The 19,714-nt window shown below is 38.9% G+C and overlaps 3 protein-coding genes across 3 annotated transcripts; 1 reads left to right on the forward strand and 2 right to left on the reverse strand.

The window, feature by feature from the left end:
• Positions 1 to 8,451: 8,451 nt before the first annotated feature.
• LOC112766632 (uncharacterized) lies at positions 8,452 to 10,451 on the reverse strand. The gene is made up of 6 exons (XM_025812530.3): positions 10,104 to 10,451; positions 9,947 to 10,027; positions 9,668 to 9,796; positions 9,507 to 9,569; positions 9,180 to 9,304; positions 8,452 to 8,892 (listed from the first exon to the last, which is right to left on the reverse strand). The coding sequence occupies exons 1-6, from the start codon at positions 10,194 to 10,196 to the stop codon at positions 8,700 to 8,702; spliced, it is 684 nt and encodes a 227-aa protein (XP_025668315.1). The 5' UTR covers positions 10,197 to 10,451; the 3' UTR covers positions 8,452 to 8,699.
• Positions 10,452 to 11,518: 1,067 nt separating this feature from the next.
• LOC112765879 (isocitrate dehydrogenase [NAD] regulatory subunit 1, mitochondrial) lies at positions 11,519 to 13,450 on the forward strand. Its single transcript, XM_025811742.3, has 4 exons — positions 11,519 to 12,409; positions 12,492 to 12,731; positions 12,799 to 12,877; positions 12,958 to 13,450. The coding sequence occupies exons 1-4, from the start codon at positions 11,897 to 11,899 to the stop codon at positions 13,230 to 13,232; spliced, it is 1,107 nt and encodes a 368-aa protein (XP_025667527.1). The 5' UTR covers positions 11,519 to 11,896; the 3' UTR covers positions 13,233 to 13,450.
• Positions 13,451 to 13,812: 362 nt separating this feature from the next.
• On the reverse strand, positions 13,813 to 19,714 carry LOC112765878 (protein DETOXIFICATION 45, chloroplastic). The gene is made up of 14 exons (XM_025811741.2): positions 19,159 to 19,714; positions 18,930 to 19,075; positions 18,686 to 18,829; positions 18,411 to 18,586; positions 18,074 to 18,209; positions 17,080 to 17,176; positions 16,881 to 16,981; positions 16,224 to 16,387; positions 15,912 to 15,983; positions 15,675 to 15,791; positions 15,499 to 15,594; positions 15,291 to 15,412; positions 14,702 to 14,759; positions 13,813 to 14,126 (listed from the first exon to the last, which is right to left on the reverse strand). Exons 1-13 carry the CDS (start codon positions 19,407 to 19,409, stop codon positions 14,702 to 14,704), a joined length of 1,680 nt encoding a protein of 559 aa, XP_025667526.1. The 5' UTR covers positions 19,410 to 19,714; the 3' UTR covers positions 13,813 to 14,126.

Below are 19,714 nucleotides of genomic sequence, written 5' to 3' on the forward strand. Positions count from 1 at the left end.
TCGTGGGAAGGATGCCCCGAGTTCCTCAGCAGTTCCTCCGTCTTCCTCTTCACCTCCTATGGATGCCTCTCTTCCCGGTCCTGGTGGCGCTCTTCCTGACTCTGGTGGTGGTGATCCGTCTACTCCTCTTCCGAAAAAGTAATTTTTGTTGGCTATTTGGGGGCCCGGCCTGTGGGTCCCCCCTTTTTAAATTCTTTACTTGTTTTTGTTGATATTTGAACAATTTTTGGGCCCCTTAAGGCCGTTAACAAAATACTTTATGACGCCCTTTTTTAATAAGGGTTTTAAGTTAAACAATAAATAAATAAATGCCCCTTTTTTTGGATAAGGGTTTAAGTTACCTTATGCATGCGTATTTTCCTGCTTGTAATTCTTTTGAGTTTCCCTTGATCTTTTCTGAAAAACCTTTTCTCGAATATGTCTGTCCTTCTGAATCTTTTCACTTTTTCGGGACAGGCTTACAATCTTTTTTATCTCTTTTGATGTTCTTAATACTCAATTTTGTTCTATTGAGTTTTCATGACTTAGGTTATTTTTGCGATGCGTTTTTATTCTACTCGGTTCTTTCCTCGACTTATGAGTCGGGGTTTTGTACCAAGTTTCTTACGATCAACTTCTATAACCTCTTTATACCGACTTGTACCTCTTCGTTTTATCCTGACGACCATCTAGGTCGGTTCATGGGATTTTCACGTTTTGTCGAGCTTAAGTCGGCGCGTTTCGTAGAAAGGTAGAGAAAAACAAGAAAGAATTTCTAAGAGATATTATGAAAAAGATCTTTTATTCATTGGAAAGGGTACTTTTATTGCTACTAAGGGTTTTATGATCTATTCCCCTTAGCCTCTACTGTGATGCCTCGTTAAAAACCCCTCTTCAGAAAAAACCCTTTAATTTTTGGGAAAAAATCATGAAGCTGGGAAAAGAGTACATCAGGGAGTAGAGTTTGCTTTTAACTGTAGTACCTTTTCATATTACAAGCATGCCACGACCTCGGTAACTCGGTGTCGTCCAGATCGGTCACTTTGTAGTAGCCTTTTCCTAAGACTTCATTGATTTTGTATGGCCCCTTCCAATTTGCAACAAGCTTTCCCTCCCTTGATTTGTTGACTCCAATGTCGTTTCTGATCAAGACCAAGTCATCTGGGGCGAATGTTCTTCGAATGACTTTTTTGTTGTATCTTGTAGTCATCCTTTGCTTTAGTGCTGCTTCTCTTATTTGGGCTTCTTCTCGGACTTCTGGGAGCAAGTCGAGCTCCTCTTTGTGCCCCTGTATGTTTCCGATTTCATCATGGAGAAGCACTTTTGGGCTTTGCTCGTTGACTTCTATTGGTATCATGGCTTCTACGCCATAAACAAGTCGGAAAGGCGTTTCTCCAGTAACGGATTGGGGGGTTGTCCTGTAAGCCCATAGAACTTGTGGGAGCTCCTCAGCCCAGGCTCCTTTTGCATCTTGTAATCTTTTCTTTAGCCCTGCCAGTATGACTTTGTTGGCTGCCTCGGCTTGCCCATTAGCTTGTGGGTGCTCCACCGAGGTGAACTGATGTTTGATTTTCATACTGGCTACTAGGCTTCTAAAAGTAGAGTTGGTGAACTGGGTTCCATTATCTGTAGTGATGGAATAAGGGATTTCATACCTTGTGATAATATTTTTGTAGAGGAATCTTCGACTCCTTTGGGCTGTGATGGTGGCCAGGGGTTCCGCCTCTATCCACTTTGTGAAGTAGTCAATTCCCACGATTAGATACTTAACTTGTCCTGGCACTTGGGGAAAGGGACCTAATAAGTCCATTCCCCATTTTGCGAAGGGCCACGGAGAAGTTATACTGATGAGCTCCTCGGGGGGAGCCACGTGGAAATTTGCATGCATCTGGCATGGTTGGCACCTTTTCACAAATTCTATGGCATCTTTCTGCAAGGTTGGCCAGTAGAATCCAGCTCGGATCACCTTTCTGGCTAATGACCTTGCTCCGAGGTAGTTTCCGTAGATCCCACTATGAACTTCTTCTAACACCTCGGTGGTTTTCGAGGTCGGTACACATTTTAACAATGGTGTTGATATCCCCCTTCTGTAGAGGATATTTCTCACCAAAGTGTAATGTTGTGCTTCCCTCCGGATTTTCTTGGCCTCTTTTTTCTCTATTGGGAGGATGTCGAATTTTATGAATTCGACCAAGGGGTTCATCCATCCGAGGTTTAAGCCGACCACTTCGAAGACTTCTTGTTTGTCTTCTATTTTTACCACTGAGGGTTCCTAGAGAGTTTCTTGGATTAGGCTTCTATTATTTCCTCCCGGCTTGATACTTGCTAACTTGGATAGGGCGTCTGCTCTGCTATTTAGGTCCCGAGTTATGTGTCTTACCTCGGTTTCTGCAAAACGCCCCAGGTGCTCCAAAGTTTTCTCCAGGTACCTCTTCATATTTGGGTCCTTTGCCTGATACTCTCCGCTTATCTGGGAAGTCACCACCTGTGAGTCGCTGTATATCATCACTTTTGTAGCACCGACCTCTTCTGCCAGCTTCAATCCAGCAATCAAGGCTTCATACTCTGCCTGATTATTTGAAGTTGGGAATTCAAATTTTAGGAAAACCTCTATCTGAGTTCCCCTTTCATCTACCAATATTATACCTGCACCACTTCCTGTTTTATTTGAGGAACCATCTACATAGAGTTCCCATGTAGTCAGTTTTTCCTTTTGATCTCCTGCGTATTCTGCAATGAAGTCGGTGAGGCACTGGGCTTTAATCGCCGTCCGAGTTTCATACCTTAGGTCGAACTCGGAAAGCTCTATGGCCCATTGAACCATTCTCCCTGCAAAATCCGTCTTTTGGAGGATTTGCTTCATGGGTTGGTTCGTGCGGACTCTTATTGTGTGAGCTTGAAAGTAGGGCCATAGCCTTCGCGAGGCTGCCACTAAGGAGTAGGCAAATTTTTCTAGTTTGTGGTACCTTAGTTCAGGGCCTTGTAGAACTTTGCTGATAAAATACACTGGGTGCTGACCAATTTTGTCTTCTCTTATCAGTGCCGACGAAACGGCCTTGTCCGCCACAGATAGATACAGGACGAGGTCTTCCCCAGCTGCAGGTCGAGTCAGAATAGGAGGTTGGCTTAAGAATCTTTTGAACTCCTGGAACGCCTCCTCGCATTCAGGGGTCCATTCAAACTGACATCCCTTTCTTAATAAGGAGAACAGTGGAAGGGATTTTAGCGCTGATCCTGCTAAAAATCTGGAGAGGGCTGCAAGTCGTCCATTCAGTTGCTGGACCTCTCTCAAACAAGTCGGGCTTTTCATCTCTAGAATAGCTCTACACTTGTTGGGATTAGCTTCAATCCCTCTTTGTGTTAGCATAAACCCTAGGAATTTTCCTGCCTCTACTGCGAAGGCGCACTTTGCGGGATTTAGTCTCATCCCGTGCGACCTTATAGTGTCGAAGACTTGTGAGAGGTCTGTTAAGAGGTCGACTTCTCTCTTGGTTTTCACCAGCATGTCGTCGACGTATACTTCCATAAGGCTCCCGAGGTGAGAGGCGAACACCTTATTCATCAACCTCTGGTATGTGGCCCCTGCATTTTTCAGTCCAAATGGCATGACCACATAGCAGAAATTAGCTCTAGGTGTGATGAATGATGTCTTCTCTTGGTCTGGCTCGTACATCGGGATTTGGTTGTACCCCGAGTATGCATCCATGAACGACAAGTATTGATATCCCGAGCTAGAATCCACTAGGGTATCAATACTTGGCAATAGATAAGGGTCCTTGGGACATGCCTTATTTAGGTCGGTATAGTCGACGCACATTCTCCATTTGCCATTTTGTTTTTTGACTAGCACTACATTAGCTAGCCATGTTGGGTACTTGACTTCTCTGATGAAGCCAGCTTCTAAGAGCGCCTTTACTTGTTCTTCTACTACTAGAGCTCGTTCAGGGCCGAGCTTGCGTCTTCTCTGTTGTACAGGTCAGGATCCTGGGTAGACCGAGAGCTTGTGTGACATGAGCTCAGGGTCTATCCCAGGCATGTCGGAGGCCTTCCAGGCAAAGAGGTCAGAGTTGTCTCTTAGGAGCTTGGTCAACCCTTGTTTTAGGGTTTCTCCTAGGTTGGCTCCTATGTAAGTATTTTTTCCTTCCTCTTCGCCGACCTGTATTTCCTCAGTTTTTCCTCCCGGCTGTGGTCGCAATTCTTCTCTGGCCCTTGTTCCACCGAGCTCTATTGTGTGTACTTCTTTGCCTTTTCCCCTCAGGTTTAGGCTTTCATTGTAGCATTTTCTTGCCAATTTCTGATCTCCCCTAACTGTTGCTATCCCCGCTGAGGTCGGGAATTTCATACAAAGGTGAGGAGTAGATACCACTGCTCCGAGTCGATTAAGGGTAGCTCTGCCGATTAAAGCATTATATGCTGACCCTACATCGATGACTATGAAGTCTATGCTCAGAGTTTTTGATTTTTCCCCTTTTCCAAAAGTGGTGTGGAGGGGCAAGAATCCCAGTGGCTTTATTGGCATGTCGCCTTGTCCATACAAAGTGTCAGGGTAAGCTTTTAGCTCCTTCTCATCTAACCCTAGTTTGTCGAAAGCGGGCTTAAAAAGGATGTCCGCTGAGCTTCCTTGGTCTACTAGGGTCCTGTGGAGATGGGCAATTGCTAGGATCATAGTTATTACCACTGAATCATCATGTCCAGGGATTATTCCTTGCCCATCTTCTTTTGTGAATGAGATGGTGGGGAGGTCGGATGACTCTCCTCCTACCTGGTAGACTCTCTTGAGATGTCTCTTACGAGAGGATTTGGTGAGGCCCCTTCCTGCAAATCCTCCTGAGATCATATGTATATGTCTCTCCGGAGTTTGCGGTGGCGGGTCTCTTCTCTCCGCATGATCTCGCTTCCTTTTTCCATGGCCATCCGACCTTTCTATGAGATATCTATCAAGCCGACCTTCTCTAGCCAGCTTTTCTATCACATTTTTAAGGTCGTAACAGTCACTTGTGGAGTGACCATATACTTTATGGTACTCACAGTAGTCGCTGCGATTCCCCCCTTTTTTATTTTTAATGGGTCTGGGAGGTGGCAGTCTTTCAGTGTTGCAAATCTCTCTGTATACGTCCACTATAGAGACTTTTAGAGGAGTATAAGAGTGATATTTTCTTGGCCTATTGAGGCCGAGTTCTTCCTTTTTCTTGGTTTCCCTCTCCCTTTCTTTTGTTGAGGGAGGGTGTCCTGTTCGCCAACTCAAGTCTCTTAGCTTAGCATTTTCCTCCATGTTGATGTACTTCTCGGCTCTTTCCTGCACATCACTCAAGGAGACGGGGTGTCTTTTGGATATGGACTGTGAGAAGGGACATTCTCTAAGCCCATTGACTAACCCCATTATTACTGCCTCGGTGGGCAGGTCTTGAATCTCCAAACATGCTTTGTTGAACCTTTCCATATAGGCTCGTAAGGATTCTCCGACCTCCTGCTTTATTCCCAGGAGGCTTGGTGCATGTTTCACTTTGTCTTTCTGGATAGAGAACCTCATCAAGAACTTCCTTGAGAGGTCTTCAAAACTGGTGATTGACCTTGGAGGGAGGCCTTCGAACCACTTCATCGCTGCCTTCGACAGAGTAGTCGGGAAGGCTTTGCAGCGTGTTGCGTCAGAAGCATCAGTCAGGTACATCCGACTTTTGAAATTGCTTAGGTGATGCTTCGGATCCATGGTTCCGTCATAGGAGTCCATGTCGGGGCTTTTAAAGTTCCTCGGAACTTTTGCGCTCATTATGTCCTCGCTAAAGGGATCCTCCCCTCCTAAGGGTGTTTCTTCTCGTTCGTCCCGGGAGTTCCGACCTTTGAGGGAGGATTCTAACTTTGAGAGTTTTCTTTCTAACTCTTTCCGTCGTTCCATCTCCTCTTTTAGGTTCTTCTCAATCTCCCTTTGTCGCTCCCGTTCCAGCTTTAATTGTTCCAGGCGGTTTTGATGGACGTGAACTAATCCAATGAGCTCAGTTGCATGGGACGGTCCATCTTTTTCCGATTCGTGTCCTTTTGAGGAATTCACCTTCGGATTTTTTACTCCGGAGGTGCCCTCTCTGTGGTGGTCGCTGGTGCCCTGGTGGAAAGCCATGTCCGCGTTATTGTTTCCAATGTCCAGATTCTCTTGTTCAGAATCTGTTTCGACATGTCCTTCTTCATGGGATCTGTCCGCCATCACTGGTCGATCTCTCGGGTCCCCGGCAATGGCGCCAATGTTACGATGGGTAACCAGAGATTAGTGAATTGGATAGCGTTAGTTGGCCCAATCGTTCGAAAGAGGAGGCCTTCGAGGGGGATCGCTCCTTGGAAGGCTCCGTCCGACTTGTGTGTGTGAATGAATGGGGGGTGGTACCTGCAAAGACACTCCAATGCCTAAGTCAGCAAAGGGGTAAGCAGGTCTAGAGAGTATTGGGCTTAGAGATACCTGATGGGTGTCAGTGTATTTATAGTGGTGAGCCAATAACCACCGCTGAAATAGTGCCACCCTTTTAGGGTGATAACCGTCCCTTTATCTTAGGGAGGTTGAGATATGGCTCCTGGAAGTGGTTAGAGAGATTTTAGGGGCGGTTACTCATTTGAATTGATGTTTATCCGCCAGCTATTCTCTGTTCCGACTTCTTTAGAGCAAGTCGTAGTCAAGACCGACTTCTCAGAGTGAAGGTCGGTGCTTAGCGAGGCTCAATCCTTTGGATTAGGCCTTTCGTTTGGTCCTGGGCCTTTATTATTGGGTCAGGGTATGAACAAATATGATTCAAAAAGGATCTTATTTTATCGTTGATCAGAAATTTTTCTATGAAAAATATGAATCGGAGTTTGAAGAAGGGGAAGGAGTCCTGGATGACCGGGCTTCGTAAGATCCACTAAAATAAGTGAAGTGGTCTAATATAGATTTTGTCTTATCGATTTCACTTAACTTAATAGTATTGAAATGCATTCATTTCCTATGCATTGATTCACATCTAAGATAAATATTGATTCACATCTAAGATAAATAAAAAATAAAATCACATCATCTATATAATTCATGATACATATATTGAAGAATTCATATATAGTCTTTACTTGTTCATATATGAATGACTATATATTAACCCATCGAAACACAAAGAGAAAAAGTTAGGGAATATAATTAATTTTTTGCCACCTCATTCCTATTATATTTAACTAGTAGTATATCCTGTCACACATAAATAGTATATTTCTTTCATTGTATGTAAAATATTAAAATTATGGTATATTAATAATTAAAAAAAGTTGAAGTAGCAAATATTTAGAAAGAGGAAAATAATGATTCCAACAATATAATAATGGATGGAATAAAGGTTAAGAGGCACATGCATATTGGATGGGTGTGATATATATGCGGGGACATGGATATTGTTCTACAAATAGGGCGTTGCTTAGAAGTAGTTGGTATAGACTAAGGAGAAAGTAAAGAAAAATGAAATACTCACTTAAAATGCCATTTTCGGATACTTTGATTATCAACAATATTTTTTTTATTCAATTGGCAATTTTACTATGGTGGTACAGGGTGATCAGCAGAGCATATAAAAGTTGGACTGCCCCGTAACATGTTTCATTTTGTCAGGTTTGTCTATTCTTTATTGGCTTCTTGACAAAAATCATATCATAATTTGATTTATTTTAATTTTTTTTTCATACCACATAGAAGAGGTGGCAAAAAATTTATTGTCTAAACTTTCTCGATGCTCTAGCAGTTAATTTTTGGTTGGATATTATTTTTTAATTTATCAAATGTATTTATTAATAGTTATTTTTCTACTTTTTATCCTTTATCAATTTATAACTTTATATTGATAAATCATATAATCTTATATAATAAATATTTTTTTAATTTCATAAGAAAAATTGTATTTTAGCTAGCATTAAAAGTGATTTGTACTAGAATAATAGTCATTCATGACTTACGCACAAAATTAAGACGAATAATAATATATTATAACGATGATTTAATAATATAAATCTGTATGTTTTATCTTTTATTTTTTTATCAATCACTTTAAGAATAAAAGATATTTGTTCTTTAAATTAATTTTCAAACAAAATTTTTAATCAAATTTGTATTTCAAAAATTTTAAATTAATCACATTAGTCTTTCAATCCTAATTAATGGCTAGCATGACAAATTTATAAAATTAGATGAAATTAACACAAAATTAAAAGATTTCAATTCCTCAAAATCTCTCTAATTTGGGACTGATTTGATTTAATCGGATAAATTTATCAACTTGGCAACAATTAGAATTGCTAAGTGTGTCTTGTGATCAATATGATATCATTTAATATGCCGCATTAGCAAATTTTGAAACCATAAGCAATAAAAATAACAAGAATTAATGTGACTAACTTAAAATTTTTAAAAAACGAATTTGGTTAAAACATATTTGGAAAACCAATTTGAACAATGAATAATCTTTTAAAGACGAATTTGACTATTTACTCACCGGTCACCGCTTTAAATACTAAAAATAAATGTATAAAAAAAAATACAAAAGTAATGCATATATTAAAAACTAAGTAAATAAAATCGAACCCATTATTTTCTGCAAGGTCTACTATCACTAACTAGTCTAGACTTTGGAGATAAGTGTTTTTTAACTTTTAGCAACAATAGGGGGATTAAATTGAGCCTGAGCCAAAATAGTGTAATGTCTTCCTCCTATACTTCAAACCTATCAAACGACTCGCCTGAGCTCTCCGGTTACCAGAGCATATTTACGGTGCTGGGATAAGATTGATGCTACTTGAACTGCACTTAGAATTGATGCTAAGTCCTTGTTAGGGTGTTCCTGTTGTTGTATAGATTCAAGCAGAATTGTCTGCAAGATTTGCAGGGGATCCCCGTGGCTCACAACCAAAATGGCACAACTGCAGGATATGGCAAGAAAACGTAAAAGCTGATAGAATACGGAGGAGGACAACACATCTATATACAATTCTCGAGAAGCAAAGTATTAGTTTGTAACTGTCCATTTAGATCACAATTAAGTGTATTGGCATTTCAAAGTGTGTCTTAAGTCTTTTGGCAGCAACTAGGGAATATGCTCAGGGATCCAATAGATTTGTTGTTGAACTTATATTATATGAGTTACAAAATTCATGAATAGTGTAAGACTTCCTATTTCCTAATGAAGATTAAAGATAAGAATCATTACCCTTCATATTCTGACTCCATAATTGTCACCGCTCTTGTAAGTCTACAGGCAACATCCTTGACACTTTCTCCTCCTTCTGGCCCAACAAGTGGATCCTTTTCATCCATTTCCCAAATCTCTGCATACTATTGATGATGGAAACAAGTAATCAATGAGTTCTAAACGGTGGTGCTGCGTGACATGTTCTGAATATTTCATCTAATGTATATACTAATGATGAAACATGATGCAGAGTATAGAACAAATTTTCTTCAATTGGCAATTTCACTATGGTGGTACGGAGTGATCAGCAGAGCATATAAAAGTGCCGTTAAACATCTCACTTACCTTATCATGTGAAAGAAGTTCAAATGAAGGACCAAAATAGCGCTCACGGAGATCTTCCACCACCTGCACAGTAAAATGGACTTCAAGTAAACAGATGTACGTGAAAGAGAATAAAAGAAAGATTATAACTGAGGGATAAAAATTGGACCTGAGTGGCTAACCTTACACTGGGGGCCTTCAAAAGGAAGATTGAGCGCAGCTGCAACAACTTGAGCCGTGTGTTTTGTTCTTGAAAATGGAGAATAGCAAATGCGTACATTGGCAAGTGGTATATTATTTGCTTCCAGCTCCTGTCCACATGAATTAGACTTAGAAGTTAGAATAGTTGTAACTTGATGCATATGGGGTAGTGTGGAATTTTCGAAATAGAATCGGATCAAATCATAAAGCAACGATAAAAATGAAATTGAATGGCAGGGTACTACTGTAGACCTACCAACCTGTTGGAAAAGTTTTGCAGCTACGTGTGCTTGTTCAATTCCCTCGGTAGCCAATTGGAATTCAGGGCGCGTACCATTTTCCTGCGATGAGAAGAATCAATGAGTAAAACAGGACAAGTTAACATATGGTATAAAGAATGAATGAATGGGATCAAACCATGGAGGAAACAATGAGACCCTGTTCGTTGGGAATGCTTTTGCCATGCCTCAAAACCCAGTATCTGTTCTTTGTCAAATTTACACCTACCATTCTTTGATTACCCTAAACCTGCGGCTGCTAGTGCCACACACACTTTGCCCGTGATCTCTTTCCCTACTACTACCCTAATTCTTTTCTTTTATATCGAAATAAGAATCATTCTAACTAACAACTTAACCACTACTCGTGCCATCAAACTATATTAATCCATTTATTCGTCGTAAATACACAAATTTTCTCCAAAAAAAAATTATGTCCGGTTAAATTTTACTCAATCTGATCAGATCTTACTGAATATGGTTAGCTAATTAGCTTGTCTGTTCAACCAAACCTGTCAACCATTTATTTTTTAATTTTTATTTTTTTTATTTATCCTTTTGGCATTTATAAAGTTCTTAATTGAAGTAAATTATTTTTAATGATGTAAAAACTATAAAATTTAGGTATACAATAAAATCAGGCTATTTTTTTAGTGATAGAGAATGAGTTGTATTATGCTTAGTTATAGATTAGTAGTGTGTTTTTTACTAATATGGTTTCTTTTTTAATTCTAAATTGCAAATCAAAAGTTTAGATTTGGTTAACGACTTGTATCATTTGATAATGCCATGTGAATAGTTAGAAACATGTGAAGTGTATGGCTAACTCAAATGAATAATGGCTAACTCAAATGAATAATTTGAAGATTTATTGATTCTAACAACTGATTACAGAATGGATCGTTCGAACCTTCCAATTCATAGATGTAGGTTTAATAATGAATCACAAAATGTTATGGTTCTTAAAATTTTTTTCTTAATTTATTAAAATTAGAATTTTTTTCAGAAGTAATTCGTGGGAGGAAATTCTTAGATATAAATTTAAAATAAAATATTCTTGGTATTCCAAAAAATAAGAAAAAATTAATTTGTGACAAAGTAAATTTAAATTTGAAAAAACAAAATTGAGCCTTAAATTTATGTAGGGTAAATTTTTTTATTTAAAAAAAATAAATTGGTATATAAATTTTGTGGAAAAAATAAAAAATTCAAAAAACCCAAATCTAAAATTGAAAGTAGATTTTGTGAAAAATTTTTTAGAAAATTTAAATAAAAAAATTTAATTTGTGGTTCTCTAAATCTGATTTTCTGATTTATTTCTCATCATCTTCTACACCCAGAAACAACACACCTAATTCTAATATCGATAGAAAATATTATTCTTTTCTTAATATAAAAATTAAAAAGCGATAAAATCAACTATAAGACAAAATGTATTAAACTATAGAATATATATTTAAAATAAATTAAATTATATATATTTATATAAATATAATAATGAATTTTTTTTATTAATGATTAATTTTAATAATTAATTTTAAAATAATATTTTTTTTTAATTTAAAGGAATAAGGCTGCACTCGTTTTTGCTTGTAACCATTTCGTACTTGTCGCGATGCTAGATAATGTTAGCATTATTACTGTACTGTGTTTCTAGTTTCATCTCACTCATGAGTCAAGTTCTCAGTTCTCACATAGTTGTGATCTTTACCCGTTGATTATGGTATTTCCTTCCCAACTTGTGTAAATAATGAATAGTGAAAAGATGAGGGGCATCAGTGCAAATTGTTAAAGGGGTTGGCCTGTGTTGTCTTTATCGTGAATACCTCGCGGCACGGAAATTCGGGTCTTCCTCTCGTCCTGTGAAGTCAGTCTGAACTGAAAAATACACAGATTCGATCGGATCGGATCGGATCAGAATAGAAGGCAGGCATGGGTGGAAGAAGCATAGCAGCGGGTTCCATGAAGCTGAAGGGGATGGTAAAACACGCCATTGGAAGCGGGCGGAGCGTGACGTACATGCCGCGGCCAGGGGACGGAGCGCCGAGAGGAGTGACGCTGATACCGGGGGACGGAATAGGGCCTCTTGTGACGAGGGCGGTGGAGCAGGTGATGGAGGCGATGCACGCGCCCGTGTACTTCGAGAGGTACGAGGTGCACGGGGACATGAAGCGCGTGCCGGAGGAGGTGTTGGAGTCGATCAGGAAGAACAAGGTGTGCCTCAAGGGCGGACTCAAGACCCCCGTGGGAGGCGGAGTCAGCTCCCTCAACGTCCAGCTCAGGAAGGAGCTTGATCTCTACGCCTCCCTCGTCAACTGCTTCAACCTCCCCGGCTTGCCCACCCGCCACCACAACGTCGACATCGTTGTCATCCGAGAGAACACCGAGGGCGAGTACTCCGGCCTCGAGCACGAGGTCGTCCCGGGCGTCGTTGAGAGCCTCAAGGTTCATTTCTCACTAGTCAATAGTCTTGTTCACCATTATTTCATTTTCAGTTTAATAATTTATTCCAGCAACTTGACTTCAGGTGATGACCAAATTCTGCTCCGAACGAATCGCAAAATATGCATTTGAGTATGCGTACCTGAATAACAGAAAGACAGTAACGGCCGTCCACAAAGCCAACATCATGAAACTTGCCGATGGCCTCTTCTTAGAATCTTGCCGCCAGGTTGCAACCAAATATCCCAGCATCAGGTACAACGAGATCATCGTCGACAATTGCTGCATGCAACTGGTCTCCAAGCCGGAGCGATTCGACGTTATGGTAACTGGTAACTCTCTCCGCTTCTCGTTCCCGCCCCAAAATAATGACATGAACAATGTGTTTGCAGGTCACTCCCAATCTTTACGGCAATCTTGTGGCAAATACGGCAGCTGGCATCGCCGGAGGTACTGGTGTCATGCCTGGAGGTAATCAATTGTCTTATCAGCTTCCCCTTGCTATGTTATGTTTTTGGTGACCCCTTGGAGGATGTATTTGATGATATCAGGCAATGTTGGGGGCGATCATGCTGTGTTTGAGCAAGGCGCATCCGCAGGAAATGTGGGGAATGAGAAGCTGGTGGAGCAGAAGGAGGCCAATCCAGTTGCTCTGCTTCTCTCCTCAGCCATGATGTTGAGGCATCTTCGGTTCCCTTCCTTCGCAGATCGTCTTGAGACGGCTGTCAAGCGTGTCATTTCTGAGGGTAAGTACATGACTAAAGATCTCGGTGGAGTCAGCACCACCCAGGAGGTTGTCCACGCGGTCATTGCCAACCTCGACTAGATTCACTTTCACCTCGCTCATTTGGTATAATATTTCCCATATCAATTATATACATTCAAATAATCTTCGCCTCAATGGTGGTTTTTGTAATAAAAGTCACATTCCATTACTATTCTTTTGGACATGGTTGAAGCCTTGCCTTCTCCCATGAACAATTTTGTTCTGCTTTCTCGTTCAAGGATATATTTACTCCACAGTGAGAGCTTCATTATTGGGAACTAGGACCTAACCTTGTCTCTTTACATCTTCAAGGTCAATTGACCATGTAAAGGATACTGGTAACTACATGATGCGAACCAATTTGAGTTGAATTTTGGACTGATCGAGTAATTGTGGTGCGTCTCAGAAGTCCGTTTCACAACAAATTCAATAGTATCAGTCCTGTCCACCTACTCATTTCGAGTGAAGAGAACATCTACTCGGTTTTAATTTAATTACACTTAGAAACACGTAGCTGTTACCATTATTGTTTCTTTTGTTTGTCAAAAAATGAATTATTGCCTAGGTGGAATGAACTCACAAGCACACCGCAACGTTCAAGAAGTCTTTGGACCCTTCTACAAATGATATTTTCCAAGACTGACCATAAAATGGAGGTTGCTCCGCTTCTGTGTATATACTTGACCAATATGCTGCAATGCGATTTCTAAATGTGCGTGAGGGGTTTGGGGATTTCCTTTACAGATAACTCTCATGTAACTATACTAATTTCTCTCTAAATTCAATGCAACAACCTACAAAAGTGCTTCTGAGTAGTTCTATTTTCTGCACAATTAGAACGGAAATTCCAAATACCAAGTGAGTAAACTTCTAAATATAGTGTTCGATGCAGAGACTCATTCTGAAATTTGTCATTTCCAGTGCTTCATCTGTATTCACGTTCTGGGGCAGCTTCTGCAGAATTTAGTTACAAGATTAGGAACTTAGAATAGCATAAAATTAATCATCATATACAATTTAGAAATTATTCATGCAGTTCTTCGTGTTTGATTAATACAATTCCATTATACTCAAAACACAAAGATTAACTCCATGAATTTGAACGCTACCATAATCATGTCATACATGAACTTTTTACCCTTTGTAACAATAATGTGAATTAGGACACCAAGCTACTAGTGTCGACAAACAGATTAAAAACTACAACTAACATCGTTTTCAATAATATAATCGCATCTTCAACTTTCAAAATTGAGAAGAAATAGTAACAGCTAACTAGGCCTTATCCCAATGTGAGGTCAACTAGAAGGATTACATTGTGAAGAAAGGTCAACTAAGTATCAAATTTCCAACACTTGCTTTTCAAATATCAAAATTTCATTAAATGAATAATAGCTTTTCTCACCACTAGAGAGAGAGAGAGAGAGAGAGAGAGAGAGAGAGAGAGAGAGAGAGAGATTAAACGTAACAGAAGCATAAATCACTCTCAAAGTATATACATGTTAAGAATTGTACAAGTATAAACTGACCTAAGCAATTTGAAAATCCCTGTGCAGAAACCACCAAGGACCATTCTTTGACAGTACTCTGAAAATGTAAAAACATAAAAGGTTCAGCCAAAAGGGAACGCATTATAGGTGCTTTCCTACGTAGCATCAGCAAATCTATTAAAAGGATACAATAATCAATGATTTAACAATTGGTTAAACAATTTCACTTGAAGAAATAATAATCAATGCAAGCTTTGTGAATCATAGACACAAGTTTCAAACAGGGCATATTGACATCCCAGCAAGTTACATTAAACATAGTACTAGCACAGAATTCCACAAATCATGCATTCTTGTACTTAAAGACCATATTACCGAATTAGAACACAAGATGTGCAAGAAAAACACTCTTATCCAAGATACATAAGAATGACCATTTAGACTTCTGTAAGATCTGACATACTTACACAGGTATTAAACAATTCTAGATCAATGTATAATTTGTCCATAGTAGTCAATTTTGTGAGAATCTTCTTCAATATAGAATGATTCAATGATGTGGAAAGTTACTTTTACACTCCATACACATGTAAAAGCGTGCATACTTGTGCAGTAATTCCAAGTTTACCTGACAAAGCCAGCTACCATTCTGAGTGCCATGAAGAGAACCAATCCCATCCATACCCCATGAAGGCCAAAATGTGAAGGGGCAAATACCAAAAAGGTTGAGGATATTGCTGCCACAACCATCTATGAAGCAATTTGCACGAATGTTAACTCAAACATATAAACCAAACAGAAACATTGCAACAATTTTTGACAAGCAAACAACTCACCATGGAGAAACCAGCATATGGAAAATCAGATACACCATAGTGGAGACCGTCAAAAATATATGCCAGAGCATTAAAAGGCTGAGAAGCACTAACAAACTGGCAGCAATCACAAAAGACAATGTAAACTAATATTTTAGGTAGAGAAGCAAACACTAGTAGTAATAAATCATACATACCAACACCCCAGTCCTGACAACCTGCAACACTTCAGAATCTTGGGTAAAAATTGTTGCCAAAGATCGAAAAGAGGCACCAAGAATTACCATCAAGCATATACCTGTGAGCATTCCTATCTGGAAAGACATCATCAAGTCAAACAACTTCACAAAACTAAGGAATAACTTTTATGAATTCTGAGGATACAAATGATTGAATGGTATTTCCCTCAAGATAAATAAATAAATAAACCTTACCATTAATACAAAATTAGTAATTTGCTTCACAATTTTGTATTCATTTCTGGATAGAGAACTTGCAATAAGGGCCTGTATAAATTAAAAAAGTAGCAGTGTGAGTCCTTTATCTATTTATTTATTTATTTTGATTGAGAGAGAGAGAGAGAGAGAGAGAGAGAGAGAGAGAGGTTATACAAAATTAGTTTTATGTTAGTCCTCATAGTCTACCTTTTTGGCTTGAGTTGTTTCATTGATAGGCATCCTAGTTTTATTACAAATTGAAAGAAATATAAAAGCCCCACCAATTAAAAAATAGGGATTATTCACTACCTGTGCAGATGCAGCCAATGAGTCTGTGAGAAGGGACACAGCCAACCACACTTGCATACATATTTGATGTGCAGCCATAGCTACTGGACCTTGACGAGCAGCCATAGATGTCCCCAGTGTCATGGTTGTAAGAACAGCAAGTGTTCTTCCAATAAGGAAACCGCCTATAGCAGCAGCTCAGATACATAAATGAAGTAACTACATAGAACTAAATCTAAAATGCACAGTAAAAGGGCAAAACAGAAAAAGAGATAATCTGCAGATATAAATACCTGTTTTACTATCAAAGGAAAGAGGTAATGCAATATACAGAAGAAGAAAAAAATCTTATTCATTGACATTGACAATATTTACAAATGCCAAGAACCATTGCAAGAAAAAGTGAACAAATCAAAAACCAATTTCATTAATCATAGTATCTTTAAATTTTTTTAAAAAAAATATGAGCAAACAACAGGAAAGACACTAGCAAGTGACCACTTCTATTTAGAATTCTCAATGAAAATAGTTCTTGAGATCACATTTAGCATCCAGCTGTTGTCCACTCCTTTTTATCTAATTTTTTTAGGGAGAGAAACCATTTTGGGAGATGAGGTAAATCTGCTCAGGTTTTCACAAGCTATAAACTGAAAACATAAGGAAGAGACAAATTCTCACCAGATTTAAAATAATTGCCAAATTGTAAGTTTTCCATCCTTGGGGGAAGTAATTCGACTCGCTTGTTCAGAAACCAAATCATCAACAAAGTCCCAATATATCTGAGAAATAAAAATTTCATTGTAATTATGATTAAATCGGATAAAAAATAAATAAATAAATGAAGGAAGGAAGAAAACAAAACTTTCAAAATACATACTGAGAGAGAACGGTGGAAATGGCGGCACCAGCTATTCCCAACTGAAAAAAATACATGAGTAATGGAAATAAAAATACAGCTGAAAGATTACCAATACCTGCAATTAGATAAATAAATTAGCATGCACAGGTATATAATATAAATGATAAATAATTAAAATATAACAACTTTAAGAGAAGATTTATAAACAGGTATCTAATATAAATGATAAATAATTAAAATATAACAACTTTAAGAGAAGATTTATAACATGAAGCTAATCTTCATTTCCCAGGAACAGTCACTGAGTGTCCAAATACTATGAGCATTATATTTCCTTCTTTGAGTATTGGTATAAGTTAGATACAAAAAAAATTCAAAATTTACAACAACAAAAGTAAACAAGTACGTAGCACTGCTCAAAACCTGCACATGAGAAAGCTTCTTCAAATTCATAAACTTAATGCATTATTTTATATTCAAGTTCTGTCATCAATATAAAGATTTTCCAAAATGATTAAATGGAGGGGCCTTCCCCATCTTGTGTTGTCAAACGTTTAGTCATTTGCAGGTAGGTACCAACATTTCCTTTGAACTCCCCAACAGAAAGGCATTTTTTGTTAGCACTCCTTAAACCACATGACATGAATTTGCAATATGCAATATATTTAGAAATTATTTACGCGAGCTTGTTAGGAAATCCAAATTACTCATGTTCTAAAGAATGATGGCTACAAGAATGGCCTTCAAAAGGCTAAGAAAATGTTGAAGCATATTATTACAATGCATAGTATGGCTGCAATGATCAACAATTTATTTTCAGTAATAAATTAATAATAACAATTTATTCATGAAACATTCAAAGGGATAAGAAAACATTAATTTTGAAGCACTAGATAGCAGAGCAAGGTGTCAAAGCCCATACAAAATATATAAAAATAAATAAAGAAAATAATATAAAAACCATTCAAAAGATGAATGTAGCATAGAAACAGAATTTAAACCAAGCACTTGCCTAGGCATAGAACAGGAGTTTTTGTATCCTTAAAACCACGGAAAATGCCTTGTAAAGCCAAAGAAAGCACAACAGCAGGAGCTCCAACTGATCTTAGAGAGAGAAATTGTATTGACAGGTTGTGTATTGGATTTTCCTGTTGTAAAGAATATATTCAAGTATTATTGAGTAGAGGATTACAGTTCTTGAACTATGAGGGGAAAATGAAACAATAGAATTTTCATCAAGATTATTCACATCTAAAAGTATCCCATAATTTATTAAGTGCTACAAGGGACGAGTGAAATACAACATCAATTACAAGGAAGGACTAAGGAGTGGTAAAGGGAAAACATACTGTTGATACACCAATTAAATTTAGCAATATTCCGGATCCAAGAAACAGAGCTAAAGCCTCAAAAATTCCAATCCCAAGTGCTAATAGCAAAGCAGTGGAGACAGAGGAAAATTGCTTTTTTCGATTGCCTCTTTCGAAGGATTTACCATTGCCAATATTTTGTATACCACTGTGCTCTGCAGGGAAATTCATTCATGGCATGAGTTGACAATGAAAAATGATAGCAAGCAACATATAAGAGCTATGAAGAAGTTAACTGTGGACATAAAATTCACCCGAAAGATATTCTTCGGCAGCAGTTTTGGCTATGTCCTCAGCAACAAAAGATGTAGCAACACTTAGAAGGGGAATATTGAAAAGCTTTGATATGATGTTAAAGATGGTCATGGAAACACCAGCGGAAGCCAATTCCACAGTGCCTAAAAATAACGAACAAGAGACAATTGGAATTTAGAAGTTGATGGCGAAACGAAAGAAGTGGGTTTAGAATTGAACAGAGGCAGTAGATTAGGTGCTAACCGAGTCGACCGACGTAAGCTGTTTCCATCAACTGTGCCATGGGATCAATTGCCTGTCCGGCAAGGGCAGGCAAAGTTAGCAGCAGAATCTCGCGTCTGACGTCGGAGTGTGAGTGTGAGTGTGTGTTTCCACTCTCGGGAGATCCACTGTCAGCAAGATGGACAAAAAGTTAATTAGTTATTGAGTTGTCTGTTGTAAATTGTAATAGCAGAGAAGAATAGGGTCTTACAGAGAGAAGTTATCTGAATTTGGATTTGTGAGGAGAGCAGGAACAGGAACGTCATCATCATGATCTTGAGGAGAAGTGAATTGAATAGGGGAAGCGGGTTTGGCGCAGAGGGTTATGAACGGAGAGGTGGTAGCAGATAGGCGGGAGGCGCAAGAGAGGGCAGGTCTGCGGATGGGCATTGAGATTCTTCTGGCTGTGGACGTGGAGAGGCCATGATAGAGAGCAGCGCTCTGGAAGTGGGTAGCCTTCATGGTCGACGATGACTTTGAGAATGGATTGCAGCTGCAGACCGATGATTACAAGAAGAAGGGGGAGAAAAGAGCATCAGAAGGAGAAGGCACTGGAAAGTTCATTCCAAGGTGGGAACTGCGAAGCGGGATCCTTTAATGCCAATGACTGGGCACTGACAAGTGAGGAGCACCATGGATAGTATCAAAACAAACACCCAATCCACCCTCCCAGCTGCAGCCGTATAGGCCGCACGGCCCGCACGGCCGCACCGAACCAAACTTTTCCAGCACACAGTTTTATTTTCGAAATTTATATTATTAATGTT

The sequence above is a fragment of the Arachis hypogaea genome, chromosome 17 (assembly GCF_003086295.3).
Source record: "Arachis hypogaea cultivar Tifrunner chromosome 17, arahy.Tifrunner.gnm2.J5K5, whole genome shotgun sequence".
Taxonomy (NCBI): domain Eukaryota; kingdom Viridiplantae; phylum Streptophyta; class Magnoliopsida; order Fabales; family Fabaceae; genus Arachis; species Arachis hypogaea.